This window comes from Saccostrea cucullata, unplaced genomic scaffold (genome assembly GCF_032062105.1).
Source record: "Saccostrea cucullata isolate Sc308-1 unplaced genomic scaffold, CSIRO_AGI_Scuc_v1 ctg555, whole genome shotgun sequence".
Lineage (NCBI taxonomy): Eukaryota > Metazoa > Mollusca > Bivalvia > Ostreida > Ostreidae > Saccostrea > Saccostrea cuccullata.
Genome location: NW_026936559.1, coordinates 571,879 through 587,190, shown reverse-complemented (window position 1 = coordinate 587,190; position 15,312 = coordinate 571,879). Strand labels below are relative to the sequence as shown.

The following is a 15,312-nucleotide window of genomic DNA, read 5'->3' as shown; positions in this document are numbered from 1 at the left end:
AAATTAAGCATTGTGTTCAACCGAAATCATTGTAAAAAAGATGTAAATTAAAATATATCTATTTTATATAAAATATAGCTATATTTTATGCAATAATATACTTTAATACTTTTAAATAAAAAAATCCTCGTTGAACGAAACGGAATAATTTGTTCTCTACTTATACATGTTCATTATATTCAAGAATACTAAACAGTCTATCTAGAGAAATTTTGAAAAATTATGGGAAGTTAACCCTGGATTACATTACACGGAACACTTTCGCTCTTGATCATTTCCTACATTTTTAAGGAGATAGAGCATTTATATTTTTCCTTATCCTATGTATCCCAGGCATATTACAAATATTTGTTCACCACTTACTTGTATATTTCTATGCTTTCTTTCAAACTTATCTGGAAGTTAAAAATAATATACACATAAAGTGTAGGTTAAATGTCAAAACAGTTATATCAAAACTTAATCGTGATAATATAAACTGATAATGGTGATGTTTATGAAGAGTTCACAAAAGAGCTCTGGTCCTTAAAACATTTAATGAATCAATGACACCATGTGTTAGATCACATGTTTAGCACTATTTAATGCACTATGACCATGAAAATTGTTTCAATGTATTATTGAGTCGACAAAAACTATTAAAATTACTAAAATTGCCAATATTTGAACGCCTGATACAATTAGTAATCAGTTATGCTTACGCAAACATATTTAAATACAAACAAGGAACAAAATTTTGATGAAAACGTCAAGTACAAAGAATTGATTTAATTGTAGCATTTTAATGAGGTATAAATGTACAAATATATTTTTCGTTGCAGAGAATATAGCATATTAAGGAAGAATATATCGTCTTTATATGGAAATAAAACAATTCAACAGGAAAGAAAAGATAGCCGGTTTGATTTAAGCTGGTAAAAATAAAAGATGGGACTGGAGCAAAGATGCATAATATGTCTGTATTGTAAGTATTTCTATTGTTCTACAAAGATTTTACGCTTCCCTGTAAGTTACAGTTGTAGGATAAAATTTAGCAATAGAAATTTACCAAATTTTTAAATTCTGCAAATGAGTCCATTAACTTGTATATACAGTATTTATTTGTCATGACTTTGACAAAATAACTAATTGCAAATAAAAATATGCTGACGGAAATGTTTTGCTCATAAATAGATTCCTACATATCCCAAAAAAGGGTTTGAGCAAATTGTATATTACAAAAAGCAATTTTCTGCCTGTGTTTCTTAATCGCACTTTTACACTTGCAAAGAACTTTAAGAAATGGTAAACCTAACTATGTGAAAGATTCAAGTAATTAAATAGACTCTATTCTATCTTAAAATGTTGCATCATAATGCAAAGTGGGTAACGGAAGATTGATTGAAAGTCTTCAAATTCAGAACTTGACCCGGCACTTAGGGCTATTTAGAAGAGAGGGTTCTTAATCACACCAAACGCATACCGTGATATGGGGCCTCTGTTTTTAAGGTCTCGTCTGAATGACCCGCAACTTTCTCTTCAAATTGTCGAACGTTGGCGAAGGAAGGGGCAGATGCTACTTATTTTCATCGACTTGGGTCACTCGCGGCAGTATTTTGAACACACGACTTCCCGATCACAAAGTAAGCGCTCTATCGATCGAGCTACCGTGACGGTAGATCAAATACTGAATCAAAGTTTACATTGGAATATTGTGAAACAATATTTCTAAATCTTCTCCTTAACAGCAGGCATGAAAGCAAATTTGATTTACAATTGATTCTAGTTGATGGAAAATGAAAGTGTTCAACTTTAAGCCCAACGTTTAGTATGGAAATACACCAAGGTATCTAAATTACCACAGGAATTATTTATGTAAAAAATCTGAATTCCCCTGAAATTAGATATACAGGTCAAAGCCTCATTTCTAAAGTCACCCGAAAAACCTGCAACATTCACGTAAAAAAGCCGAAAGAACGTTTCCTTTCTTTCTTTATCTTTTATTGATATACGATAGTCGATGCCGAATTTTGAAATTCATCTTTACATTGTGGATTCTAAAAATTCTCGAAATGACGGTAAAAAAAACACTCCATCTTAAATTAGAAAAAAAAAATTACACAATTATGTTTCAGTTTTCCTTTTATTTTTTGGAAATGACAAACTATATAATGCCAATTATGAGGATGTCATGGCATTTAAGGACAGACGATACAAACAAACTTATGTCAAGAAATTTGAAAACAACATTTTGGGTCATGTTTAAATGAATAAACTGAATATATTTCACCGCGTAATTTTTAGTTTTTTATTCAAAATTTTACAAATATGTGATTTGAAGTGAAAAATATTTCAATTGTATATATCAATAAGGATGATTTCAGAAGGACCGACTTTTGAACATAACAGAAGGTTTATAATTTCTTAATATTCTAGAAATTTGTTATTTGCATCGTTTGCAATATAATTAGGCCAAAAATATATACTGATTCCAGGCATCCATTTTTTGTCTGTATCATCTGTCCTTAAATGTAACTAATTTTCGAAAGTCAATAACGAATTTCCTAATTGTTTTAATCATGACAACTTTTTTACCGTTCTCGTACTTATGCTAACATATTCTTCCACTAATTGTATTCATATTTTTTTTAGTTTCCTGTCTCCTAAATTTTGGGTTGACACAACTAAAACACCAGTCAAGCTCTATGCATTACATGGGGTAAAATATACATTTTACATCATTTACGTATTTAACTATTCAAATCACTTTTGTAGATATAGGAGCTAAATTCTATGGAAAGTATTCAGACATTTCCAACCAGACATTCATTACTACAGTTTTGAGGTAATTTATTATTGAAGATTAATTTTACAGGAATTTTCCTTATCGCAATATCCTTTCATTCGTCAAAGGAAATCAAAGTTGTGATGTTTCTTCTAGAAATATGTTGTCCATTCTCAAAAAGGGTACGAATTTAGCTCTCTTTTACATCATATTTTTACAAAATGCGCCATGACTGGTGAATGTCCCATTAATTACTTATATGAATATTTTCGAATGGAGTACTCAGTCAATGGTTTCATTTAAAAAAAAAGCTTTTAATTTTGATATATATAATTTTGCTAATATGTGGATAATTATGATTCTTTTTAATTTTCAAATTTCAATTAATTTTTAGAAGATATATGTTTGTTTATATGTGGATGATCGTGTTTTTTTTTAAGTTTCAATTTTTGTAGAAGTTCACGATCAAGACGAATCAGTATCAGATTACACCTGCCTATTGTTCCTGGATGACGATCTGTCAGAAGAAAATTCTGTATTGAGAATCAGAGATGTATATGCAGAAATCCACGAATACGACGTGGAATACAAGTTCAGATTAAATCCGTTTAAGTGTAAACTTGAAAAAGATCTACCAAATGTAAATCTCTCTCTCACATGTTTCCAACGAAAAGGTATTTAATTTTGAATTCCTCCATGTACATGTATATTTTTTTATTTCATAGATATTGAACTAGAACTAACCTGCTTAAGATGAGCATTGTCCCACCAGCATCATAACAAGGATTTATTTAAAAACGTTATGAAAAATTGTTAACAGTACAATATTAATGACATATTGATTTTAAATCGGATTATTTTATTACAATGGTTTGAGAATTCTCATTTTTTTATGTGCTAAAATAATTTTAGATTATGTTGCAAAAGCATGTCAGAATGGGAAAGGGTGTGATGATGATCTGGAACTTTGTCAGAATTACAGAGATTTTCAAAAGTCAATCTGTATTCGTAAGATTTCTAAAAATATTTTCAAAATTTCTATTTATTTAAGTTTTATTGTAATTAAATTAATTAATATCATTATAATATTAAACTTTTATCAGGATATCAGTACGGGTTGTTCATAAAACCAAATCCAATGAGCACGAACATTTTAAGATTTGGTAGCTTACCATCACGTATTTACATCCCAATAAATGTTTAAAAATAATATGTCACCTTCATTTATATTTTTGATTAACTCTTCATATATAGGGAGTATAAATGTATGACAGAAATCATTGCAAACGTTAATAATGTAATTTAAAATGGTACAAACATTAAATCGTGGTCTTATTTACTGAACTATTATTTTAAAAGATGTAAAAATGAGGAAACACTGCTATTTTTTAGGTTAATCAGATAGTATAATATAACAAAGATTTTTATTTGCATATGAGTAAGATTTTATCCCTCGTACCTAACTTATAGTCCGTGAAAAAATTACTGAATTTTAGTTTGAAGTTAAATTTCTAATAATATTTTCTATTTATTTGAAGCTAAGCGGAAATATAATGAATCATGTGGCATGCATTCTCAATGCTATAAGAATACCATTTGTATCCAAACTGAGCAAAGAAAGTCGCTGTGTCTTTGCAAAGAAGGATTCGAGTTTATGAATGGAGATTGTCTGAAAGGTTCAAATTTTTTATGCTCCCGTATTCATTGTTTCGGGGTTATGTAGTTTTGCCCTGTCTGTCCGTCTTACTGTCTCTTTGTCTGTTTTCTGCTTTTCACTTTGTCCCCAAGAACTCTAAGATCGCCGATAGCTATTGACTGGGTAGGGGGTATGACTTTCATATTTCTCAGATGTATTTATTACTTGTGACAAGACCTTTAATTCTATTGATGCTTTCAAATTTGACATCTTGACCATGACCTTAGAGTTGCTAAAAAATCACCACACCTTGATTTTTGCCATAATTTTTTAACAGTACTGTTGGTGCTAGGGATATCATTATTTCGAATACTTGTATGCATTTTTTGTGAGACCATTTCATTGGGTGTAAAATATTTTAACGTTTGACCTGAGAGTTTGACACAATTTGTGTAAAAAAATTAGCTGTGGTCATAACTTTTGAACAGTTAGTACGAGGGCTTTCCAATGTCACATATGCATTCCTTGTGAAAAGACCTTCAATGATTTTGATCTTTTTACCTAAGAGTTTGACTTTCAATTTAGGAACTTCAGCTTTCGCCATAAGCTGCCGTTAGGGGGCATCAATGTTTCACAAATACATCTTGTTATTATTAAAAATTTGTATATTTTGTTCCAACACTACACGATAAGATATTGATAATTATTTTAAACATGAAAATGTTTCATAATCATATAAAACTAATTTAAAAATAAATAACTGTGTATCACATGTAGCTGACGAACGTTTTTATGCTAAGTACTTCGCGTTTCTTTTGGCACTTTCGTCCGAGTAAAAAATAAACATATAAAATGATTTTTTACTGAAAGCTTGTTAAGGAGGGATGGAACGTTCCTAAATAATATATAATTTTTTTCTGAGATTTTGTCATTGAAGTATTGCTACCTTAACATGTTTACTCCCCAAAATTGAGATACCTCACCAGGCATTTGTGTAAGATACCAGATTATGATGTTTATTTTTGGAAATAACTTAAATCGATAATATCAAAAATTTTAGCTCTTTAATTTTTTACGGACAATTAGAAATCAGTTTAGAAATCATAGGGTTATTATAATTTTACACATTTTTTATTACAAAGAATAATAATAATAATAATAAACAGATTTCTAAGGAACATCACGTCTGACTTTAATGAAGTTTTATTAATTTGTATAATAACATAAACTAGTATTTTGACAACGAATATTCCTCTTTGTAATCTTTTTTTAAAAATATTAGATGAATGTGAAGGAAGCTAACTTTAATATTCGAGTATGCTTGGTATATTTAACTGTCAAAGACCTTAATTTTTCTGAGTCATCGACTTTTACTGATTTTATTTAAAGTTGGAATAGCGCTCGCCAAGGAATGTGTTGACAGTAGACAATGCATAGGAGGAGAGATCACTACAGAATGTGTCTATGATGCTTATACGAGAAGACGTGCTTGTTCCTGCAGTGCAGCATTCATTGAAATCAATGGAAAATGTCTGCAAAGTAAGTGTCTGCAAATCCCAGTTGGACACAAGATACCTATGCGAATTTAAAATTTCTCTTTCAATTCAAATGGTACGTGTATTTCGTATTAGAAGTCCAAGCAACTGGTCATTTTTCTTCTTTACAAATACATTTACATTCACCCTTTGGTAAGTTACTTTTATTGAAGTTTGATATCATCGATAGAAAAAAGAATTTCTTATTTTAACGTTCTCTGATGGTTTTGATACTGTAGATTCCTTATTTTTCGAGAGAAGTTAATATCGCGAATGGGTTCATCGACATCAAATCGCGATAATAATAATTCGCGAATGAACTGTTGATAAAGAGCTTTTTAGATTTCAGCACGATGAATTGTAAGCCGAGTAATTTTATTTTGCGTGTGATGAATCCCGCGAAATTACGCGATAATTAATTCAACATGTATATTTATAAATCTACAGTATAGAATGTTCAGGTTTGTACCCTTGCAATAAAAGTTAATGGGGCAAATATCTTTAATATATGAATATCTATCATTCAAAGGAGATCGACGACTTTATGAACCGTGTGAGTCTTCACTTCAATGCAGAGGAACTCATGGTGCCAAGGAATGCAGAAATGTTGCAGGAGTAAAATTCTGCTATTGTCCTGATGGATATGACATCATCAACGGAAGGGGATGTATGAAAGGTCATTAACAAAGATTAACAAAGAGTTCCTTTCAGTGTTATCGTAGTTTAAAGTATGATTGGATGAAATCAAAGTTGGTGTGAAAAAAATACTTGACTTCTAATATAAATTTTGTCTTAATGACTTTTGAAACCCGTTTAATTCATGAAATCTCAATTTTGTATTCCTAACAATCAGTTATTTAAGCATTGAATTCATATTTTTTGGATGTCTTCGATCCTATAACACACCTGGCCGTGCCGACAAATTGAATACCGCGCATTATGAATTCAATGCTTATATTTACATTCTCTAATTTGCTTATTTCGTTCATCTTAAAATTTAATGTAAATTTAGCGCCCTTCAAAACTGCCGTGGCTAATAGATGTAAGAGCCGTTTGTGACGTCAAATGACGCTGCAAAGATAAATAACGCAAACAAACATTGCGAGGGAAAAAGTGACAAATTAATTTTTACGTTAATTTTTCAGGGTTATATAGTTTTTCATTAAATTGAAATAAAACATTTCACATTTTAGTGTCCCTAGAGTATTGAAAATGCTTATAGTTCCTGCTTTGTATTCTAACGTGCGGTGACAAGGTTTCGCGCGTGTTATAGGAATTTGAACTTCGTGGACTTGTAATGAATTTCATAAGGAAAATTACACTGAATGTAAATATGATAATTTATTTTCAAATGATTGATAGTGTAAATTGCAACAGATTTTCTCAAATTCTCTGCTGTAGCAACGTTTTAAAACCTTGAGAAAGATTTTTTTTCAATTTAGTGAATATTTCATAAACTAAACATATTTTAAACCCCTTTCTTGATTTGGACTGAACATTTCTGTATCCTTGATGTAAATGTGCGTGTGGACAGAGGGGGGGGGGGGGAATTTAGGAAATGCTTTACTTTAAATCTTAAATTTCATACAAGATAAGTGTAGTTTTGCTTAATTAAACAACGTTCATTTTGTTCAACAATTTCACTGAAGATTTTTTTTAAAAATCTGCAATTCAAAAAGAAATTCCATAATTTAACGAAATCCTACTCAAAGTATATCATAATTCATTGGCTGTAATCATGATAGGTCTTATCTTTAACCTGCGGCAGGAATTTTTAACCGAGAGGATCATTCCTGTCAAGGTGTAATTAACACCTTTATTCATCTAAGTCATCGACTTTTACTGATTTTATTTAAAGTTGGAATAGCGCTCGCCAAGGAATGTGTTGACAGTAGACAATGCATAGGAGGAGAGATCACTACAGAATGTGTCTATGATGCTTATACGAGAAGACGTGCTTGTTCCTGCAGTGCAGCATTCATTGAAATCAATGGAAAATGTCTGCAAAGTAAGTGTCTGCAAATCCCAGTTGGACACAAGATATTTACCCGGTATGCGAATTGAAAATTTCTCTTTCAATTCAAATGGTACGTGTATTTCCTATTAGAAGTCCAAGCAACTGGTCATTTTACTTCTTTACAAATACATTTACATTTACCCTTTGGTGAATTTCTTTTATTGAAGTTTGATATCATCGATAGAAAAAATGAATTTCTTATTTTAACGTTCCCTGATGGTTTGATACTGTAGATTCCTTATTTTTGCGAGAGAACTTAATATCGCGAATGGGCTCATCGACATCAAATCGCGATAATAATAATTCGCGAATGAAGCATTGATAAAGAGATTTTTTTTTATTTCAGCACCATAAATTGTAAGCCGAGTAATTTTATTTTGTGTGTGATGCTTCCCTCGAAATTACGCGATATTCAATTCAACATGTATATTTGTAAAGAATGTTCAGGTTTGTACCCTCGCAATAAAGGTTAATGGCGCAAATATCTTTAATATATGAATATCTATCATTCAAAGGAGATCGACGACTTTATGAACCGTGTGAGTCTTCACTTCAATGCAGAGGAACTCATGGTGCAAAGGAATGCAGAAATGTTGCAGGAGTAAAATTATGCTATTGTCCTGATGGATATGGCATCATCAACGAAACGGCATGTTTGGAAGGTCATCAACAAAGATTAACAAAGAGTTCATTTCAGTGTTATCGTAATTTAAAGAATTGTTGCATGAAATCAAAGTTCGTGGGATAAAATACTTGAATTCTAATATAATTTTGTCTTAATGCCTTTTAAAACCCGTTTAATTCATGAAATCTCAATTTTGTATTCCTCACAATCAGATATGATAATTTGTTTCCAAATGATTTATAGTGTAAACTGCAATAGATTTTCTCAAAGTGTCTGCTGTAGCAATGTTTTAAAACCCTGGATTATTATTCACTTTAATGAATAACATATCTTAAACCCCTTTCTAATTTGGACTGAACAGTTCTGTCTCCTTAATATTAATGTGTTTGTGTACAGGGGGATAAATTTAGGAAACGTTTTACTTCAAATTTTAATTAGCATACAAGATAAGTGTAATTTTGCTCTATTTAAACAACGTTCATTTTGTTCAACAATTTCACTGAAGATCTTTTTAAATCTGCAATTCAATTAGAAATTCCATGATTTAACGAATTCTACTCAAAGTAAAACATAATCCAATGGCTGTAATTGTGATAGGTGGCAGGAATTTTCAACCGAGAGCCTCATTCCTGTCAAGGTGTAATGAATAAGCCAACCCATTTACAATCACTGAATAATTAAAGTTCTTTTTATTATACTGCAAAGGTATGCAGTGTTTTCGGAGGGAAGGATTATCTTATACTATAGTTTCAAAGGCAAAACATGGAAATAAAAATATTATAAAAGTCTGAACAAGTATATTAAGTAAAATAGGCAAGAATGAGCTGAAACATCGATTACCTTACAATGCTTTTGAAATAAAGATGACATCACCAGTATAAAAAATGATTGCGTTGAATCAAATTTGGTGGAAAACGTTAATAAAATTTTCCGAAAGGTGAATAGCACAATCTTTACCCTGGCATAACACTTTGCTAGGCATACAAATTTTGAAAGATTTTTTTTTAAATGCTTTTTTACCTTCTTACCTTTATATTGGTTATTTTTAGTTATCAAGTTTCTTTTGATTGGTCTTATTTATGCATTAAAGAACTGATATCTACTAATTTTTAAATTAGATATATAAACTACAGTTGAAAAAAAAATGTAACTTATGTAAGGACTTTTTATACCCCTCATAATTCAAGATGCGAGCTATATATTTTTGCCTTGCCCATCCTTCCGTTTGATTATTAATCTATTTATATGCATAAACTTTAACCTTGCCCATAACTTTAATTGTTTGAAGTTCTGGCTTTTATATTTCACATGTGTATTTTTTAATTTTGTGTTAATCCCTTTCTTTTAGTATAAATTTACTTGAGCTCTTGACCTTGACTTTTGACCCACTTTTTCAAAAAACTTCAAACTTTGACCTTGGCCATAACTTTTGTACAGATATTGCACAGTCTGCTTTATAAGTGAATTTTTTTGTCACATGTCCTTTTTCGGGTATGAATATACAAGTATTTGACATTTTGAACTGAACCTAAAAGTTTGTACTACATTGATTTTAAATAACTTAAAGTTTGGAATAACTCAATTAAAACGAAAGGCTTTTGTATTTCATATGACTTGTGTATTTCCTGCGAAAAAACCTTCCTCCTTTTGGCCTTGACCTTTGAGTTTGATCTACTTTTCACAAAGAAATATATCTGCCATATATCTCTTGGGCACAGTTTGGGATGGTATTGCTTATTTCTTAAGACATTTCTTCTCCCTTGGTATCTTGGATTTTGATCCAGACCATGGCGGACATCGGTGTGTCACAAATTATCTTTTTTATTATTATCATAGTAGGTAAATCCATCGGAGAGGCTTGTTATGTAAAAGAACATTGTACAGGAACACAGAATGCACATCAATGTCAGCTTTATAATGAAACAGGAATTAGGATCTGTCAGTGTAACCCTGGCTTCTTACAACATGTTGATCAATGTCTGCAAGGTATTTTACATCAATATTATAATGCCATATGGTTCACAATAATTTGAAAGTATAACGATTGGCAAGTCTCAATGAACTCTAATTCAGCCAACAGGATGTTGTATGAAGATTGTATACTAGATGATCAGTGCAATGGAACATCTGGTGCGGGTGTGTGCAAAACTGTCCGAGGCAAAGGGTTATGTGTGTGTGCTTCAAACTACATAGAAGACAAGGATACATTGAGGTGTCGAAGAGGTAAAATAATTTATGCCAGACTAGAATATTTTACAGTAACATGTCGTCGTTCGAATCTAGGATTGCATAATAAATATGTATTTCGTATCGTCTTCTATGGTCGATACAATGACCTTGTCAGCAAATACATTTTATCTTTCAGTCAAATGTTGACTGACGTTTTTCATACGTATTGTTATTCCACTATTTATACACTGAATTGACGTCGAATCTTTTCGTTATTTTCATGACAAGGAGCATACGGCGGGGTGACAGGTCAGCAGGGGATGCTCATTCCTCCATGTCACCTGATCCACCTGCAATGTTTTGGAAATTCGTGTTTGCTCTGCTCCTATTTTGTTTTGTTTTACGGACTTTTGATCTTGAATACTGTTCGTTATCCCCATATGTTTTATTCTTACTAACTCATCACAATGTTTTTTTTTTATGTTAGAAAAGAAGTCTTTTCATTTTATGCATTGTTTCAGCCAAGAAAAATATTTTTGATACATGTAAAATTGATGAGCAGTGTACTGGTACAGAAAACGCTGGAGTCTGTCTTTATGATAAACGCAATGAGACGGGTGTTTGTGCTTGCAATGACGGATATATTTGGCATAAAGAAAGGTGTATAAAATGTAAGTCTTACATTGTGATACATATTTCACTATGAACGAGAATGTTTTACACTTATTTTTTCACTTTCAATTCTCTATTCATAGAGAATCGTCACTAACTACCGGTGTAATTTATTTGGCAATCAGATTTATTGGGCAGCGAGGATTCTTTATCGTGCCAATTCCTGTCGTAAAACAGGGCGTCGGTTTTTATCGACTCATTCGAAAGAAGATCAAATTGCCGAGCGCTTGGCGAAGGTACAATTAATTGCTAAGAATTTTCCACTAGAATATGTCACGGCTCTTGTTCTAACTTTCGACTTTCCCATCAGTGAGCGATCGCTTTAAAAAAGAGCTATTGTGATTTCCAGTAAATAAAAGGCTTCATAAATAGATTTATTACCGTTATAAAACTAGTGTGTGTATTATAACTGTATTTCAGAAATATGATTGTAAAGAAATTTCAACATATTACACAGTTCATGTCCTCTTAAATTTTGATACATTGCAAAATTAAAAGTGGTTTTTATACCTTTAGAACCTTTCAAAAACTTTGATCCTATGAAAGATTATTTTCACTTTCTAATTGCAGCGGACATTTTTTTATTTGGATCTTGTGAGTACGATATACAATGTAATGGAACAGAAGGTGCAGACGTCTGTAAAACTTTCGGGGAACGACAAATATGTTATTGCAAACCTGGACACCTTGAATTTCAAGGACGATGCATTGAAGGTTACATTAATCATGATTGTATTATTGTTTCATCAACATTTAGAGACACTGAATGGTGGAAGTTCTATTGCGGAATTTCTTTTTATTTTTTAGGGGAAAAACATTTAGGTGAACCATGCGAGACAAACAAACAATGTTTGAGTGTAGAAGACAATGTAATTTGTGGTCAAAATTTGTCATGCTCATGTAATGATGGATATTTCAAAGTTGGACAAGAGTGTGTAAAAGGTACGATTTGTGAACAATTATTACCTTTTTTATAGTTACTAAGACAGGAGTTCGTCAATCCATATGTCATTGTAAAGTATCTTTTGAAAATTCCAACACCTTTTTTGGAAAAAAAAATCTCCATATTTCATTGCCTAAACGCTTTGATACCCCTTTATGTCTAAACATTATAAAAATGCTTACAAACAAAAAAATATTAACATTCATGAGGGAGAAATTCATGAAAACTTTAAAGCATCATATTTGAAAAATGATGTTCTATAAATTTTTTTTGTTTTAAAAAATCACAAAATTTACTTAAAATAAATTGCTACAAACGTAGTATTTGCAACATTTTATACAAACATATCTCACGACAACCGGGAAGACTAGAATTTTCATTACAACTATTCTTAAATATAATAGCTTGATAATGTGCATACCTTGTCATGAGTTATTATAATAAAATTGTGATGTTGTTCACCGTCTGATCAACCCAATTACTTGACATGAAAAAATACTGAAATGATTGATAATAACTAGGAAATTTCAGACACAGTCTCTGACCTTCCAACAATCTGCTCCTCTGAATTTCCATTCAGTTTTCAGCTCGATTCATGCAAAAGATGAGATATTGTCAATTAAAATCTCAAGCATCTATTTAACATCAACTTCAGAGAAATCTGTCTACAATCAGATTTCCCCCAATGCATATCTTCCTTTTATATAAAATAATACATACCAATAAAAAATTTCAATGTATATGATTTGAAAAACGGAATATTTAAAAACAAAGACAAGAAAAGCAAATCATAGCATCTTATTCAATGTTTTTTACAAGTCCATTTTGCTCTATGCATAATTTGTAATGTTTCAATGAACTTTTGGAGGTTGACTATTTTTCTTATTATTATTTTATTTTATTTATTTTATTATTAATATCTTATTTTATTTTTCTGTCTTTCGTACATGCATTTAATTTTATCTGTAAAAATTATATAGAAAAAATATAATACTCAAGATTTCGTCTGTCTTTTCATTAGTTATACCATGGTTTATGCTCTGTGTTTTCGTCAAATAATGCAATATTAAGTTTTACCTTTGATATTCATTTATAGCATGATTATTTGGTATTTAATTCTTAATAGTAACTTAGGTTAATTCAAAGCTTAAAATTATTTTCATTTTTTTACTAGTACATACACTCCCTTTTTTTTATACTTCGTGTTGGTATCTGTCTATCTTATTTAAAATACCGTATTTTGGCAAAAAAAGAGAATATATTTGGGTATGTTGACCCTTAGGGAATCTCTCTCTGGGTCAAAGTTGTGTAGAATCATCACAGTGTACAGGGACTGAGAACAGTGGACGATGTGTATATGGGCTGTGCTCTTGTGATGTGGGATTTCATCTAAACAAGCTGCAGTGCATTTCAGGTGTTTATTCGTTTAATAAAGAAAATAAGTATTTCATTTTAGTCATGTTGATCAAGATATTACACAGTACTACTCAACGTGATTTATTTCAATACCTTTTAAAGTAAGTTCTGGGAATTGACAGAAAATCAGTACTAGTCTAGTAGTTAGTATACTATAATATTATTACATGTATATAATACTATTCGTATATGGGATAAGAGGTGAAGAAATACCGGGGTATATAGTATGCATACCAAGAGTGAAACATCAAAGGTATTGAAAATTATATAAAATACTTAAGCTGAAATCTACTTAAAGTATTTAAGAATTTTCTATAGCTTCTTATATATTTCTGCATTTGTGATATCATTTTTATTATACTAAATATTTTATGCATTTTTATCAGTAGAAATATTATTTCTATCCCAATCTTTTGACCTTAACATTCTAAATTAAAGAAAAAAAACATCCGTTCCTTTTGGTTGGTTCTGTTGTCCTCCTCCTTGTGGTAACGATATCAATCATAACTTGCCTCATGGTGTGTAGAAGAAAATTGAAAGCGCGGAGTGGAAGGTATTTTTCCTCTTTGTGCATACACCAATTTCAAAACGAATCCTGAAACTTACGTTGCTCATACATGTCCACTGATTTCTTGATGTAGACTGGTTGTTCATACAGCTGATAATGTACCAGAGGACCATAACTACTACACCTATGCTATTCCTGGCAATATCAGAGATACAAAGGTTAGCTCGAAACAAAAAAAAAAAAAAAATTCATCAATTTAATTTCATATTTGCTTCATTGTTAACATCCAGATTGGCTTAGCACATTTTTCTTGCTTTCAGGAATGTCAAATCCCTCTAAGTCACAGTGATTGCAGTTATAAAGGAGATACACTTTACGACACAACTCACCACGCAGAGGAGCAAACAACAGAAAACTTGTATGACGTCAGTGAACCGCTGTCCACTTTTAGAGAACCATCCTCCTCTGAGGGCGTGTATATGTACAACCACCTACATGATAAAGAAACACAGCTGTGTGAAAATCTATATGACGTCACAGAGTTTCCTGTTTCTCATAAGACAGACGCATAAAAGGATTCATGTATATCGCAAGGTTTATGTCAAGGAGAAATACTAAGTGATCAGCAACTTTACATGTTTTTCAGGCTCATATTCCAATAAATGTGAAATTTAGACTTTTGATATACAACATGTTTAGGGCTTGAATATTTTTTTTATGAAATGAGGACAAGTACTTTAATATTCATTATGTCTTTTATTTAAAATTGTACAATATATGTCATGTACTTGACTGGTACTGAATTTTATTTTTATCTTCAAGTTTTTTTTAAAATATATATAGATTTTTATCCTTTAGGGAAGGATGTAATGTTATTGATGCATTAAAAATCTTAACTAGTAGCTCACTTGAGAAAAAATCTATATATCCAAAGTTGCCATAACGCATCTTGAGTTGGAGAAGATTCGAGATTTTTTTCTCTTTTTTAATGAAGGGCTACACTTTCTTCCAAGGGGAAATTATTCCA

General features: G+C 31.1%; 1 protein-coding gene across 1 annotated transcript; it reads left to right on the top strand.

Annotated features, from left to right (window-relative positions):
* Positions 1–762: 762 nt before the first annotated feature.
* On the top strand, positions 763–15,052 carry LOC134245818 (fibrillin-2-like). The gene is made up of 15 exons (XM_062728063.1): positions 763–964; positions 2,632–2,698; positions 2,855–2,946; positions 3,220–3,438; positions 3,677–3,772; positions 4,303–4,440; positions 5,790–5,939; positions 6,465–6,611; positions 10,414–10,563; positions 10,651–10,800; positions 11,268–11,417; positions 11,989–12,132; positions 12,226–12,360; positions 14,419–14,503; positions 14,606–15,052. Exons 1-15 carry the CDS (start codon positions 928–930, stop codon positions 14,622–14,624), a joined length of 1,779 nt encoding a protein of 592 aa, XP_062584047.1. The 5' UTR covers positions 763–927; the 3' UTR covers positions 14,625–15,052.
* Positions 15,053–15,312: the final 260 nt, after the last annotated feature.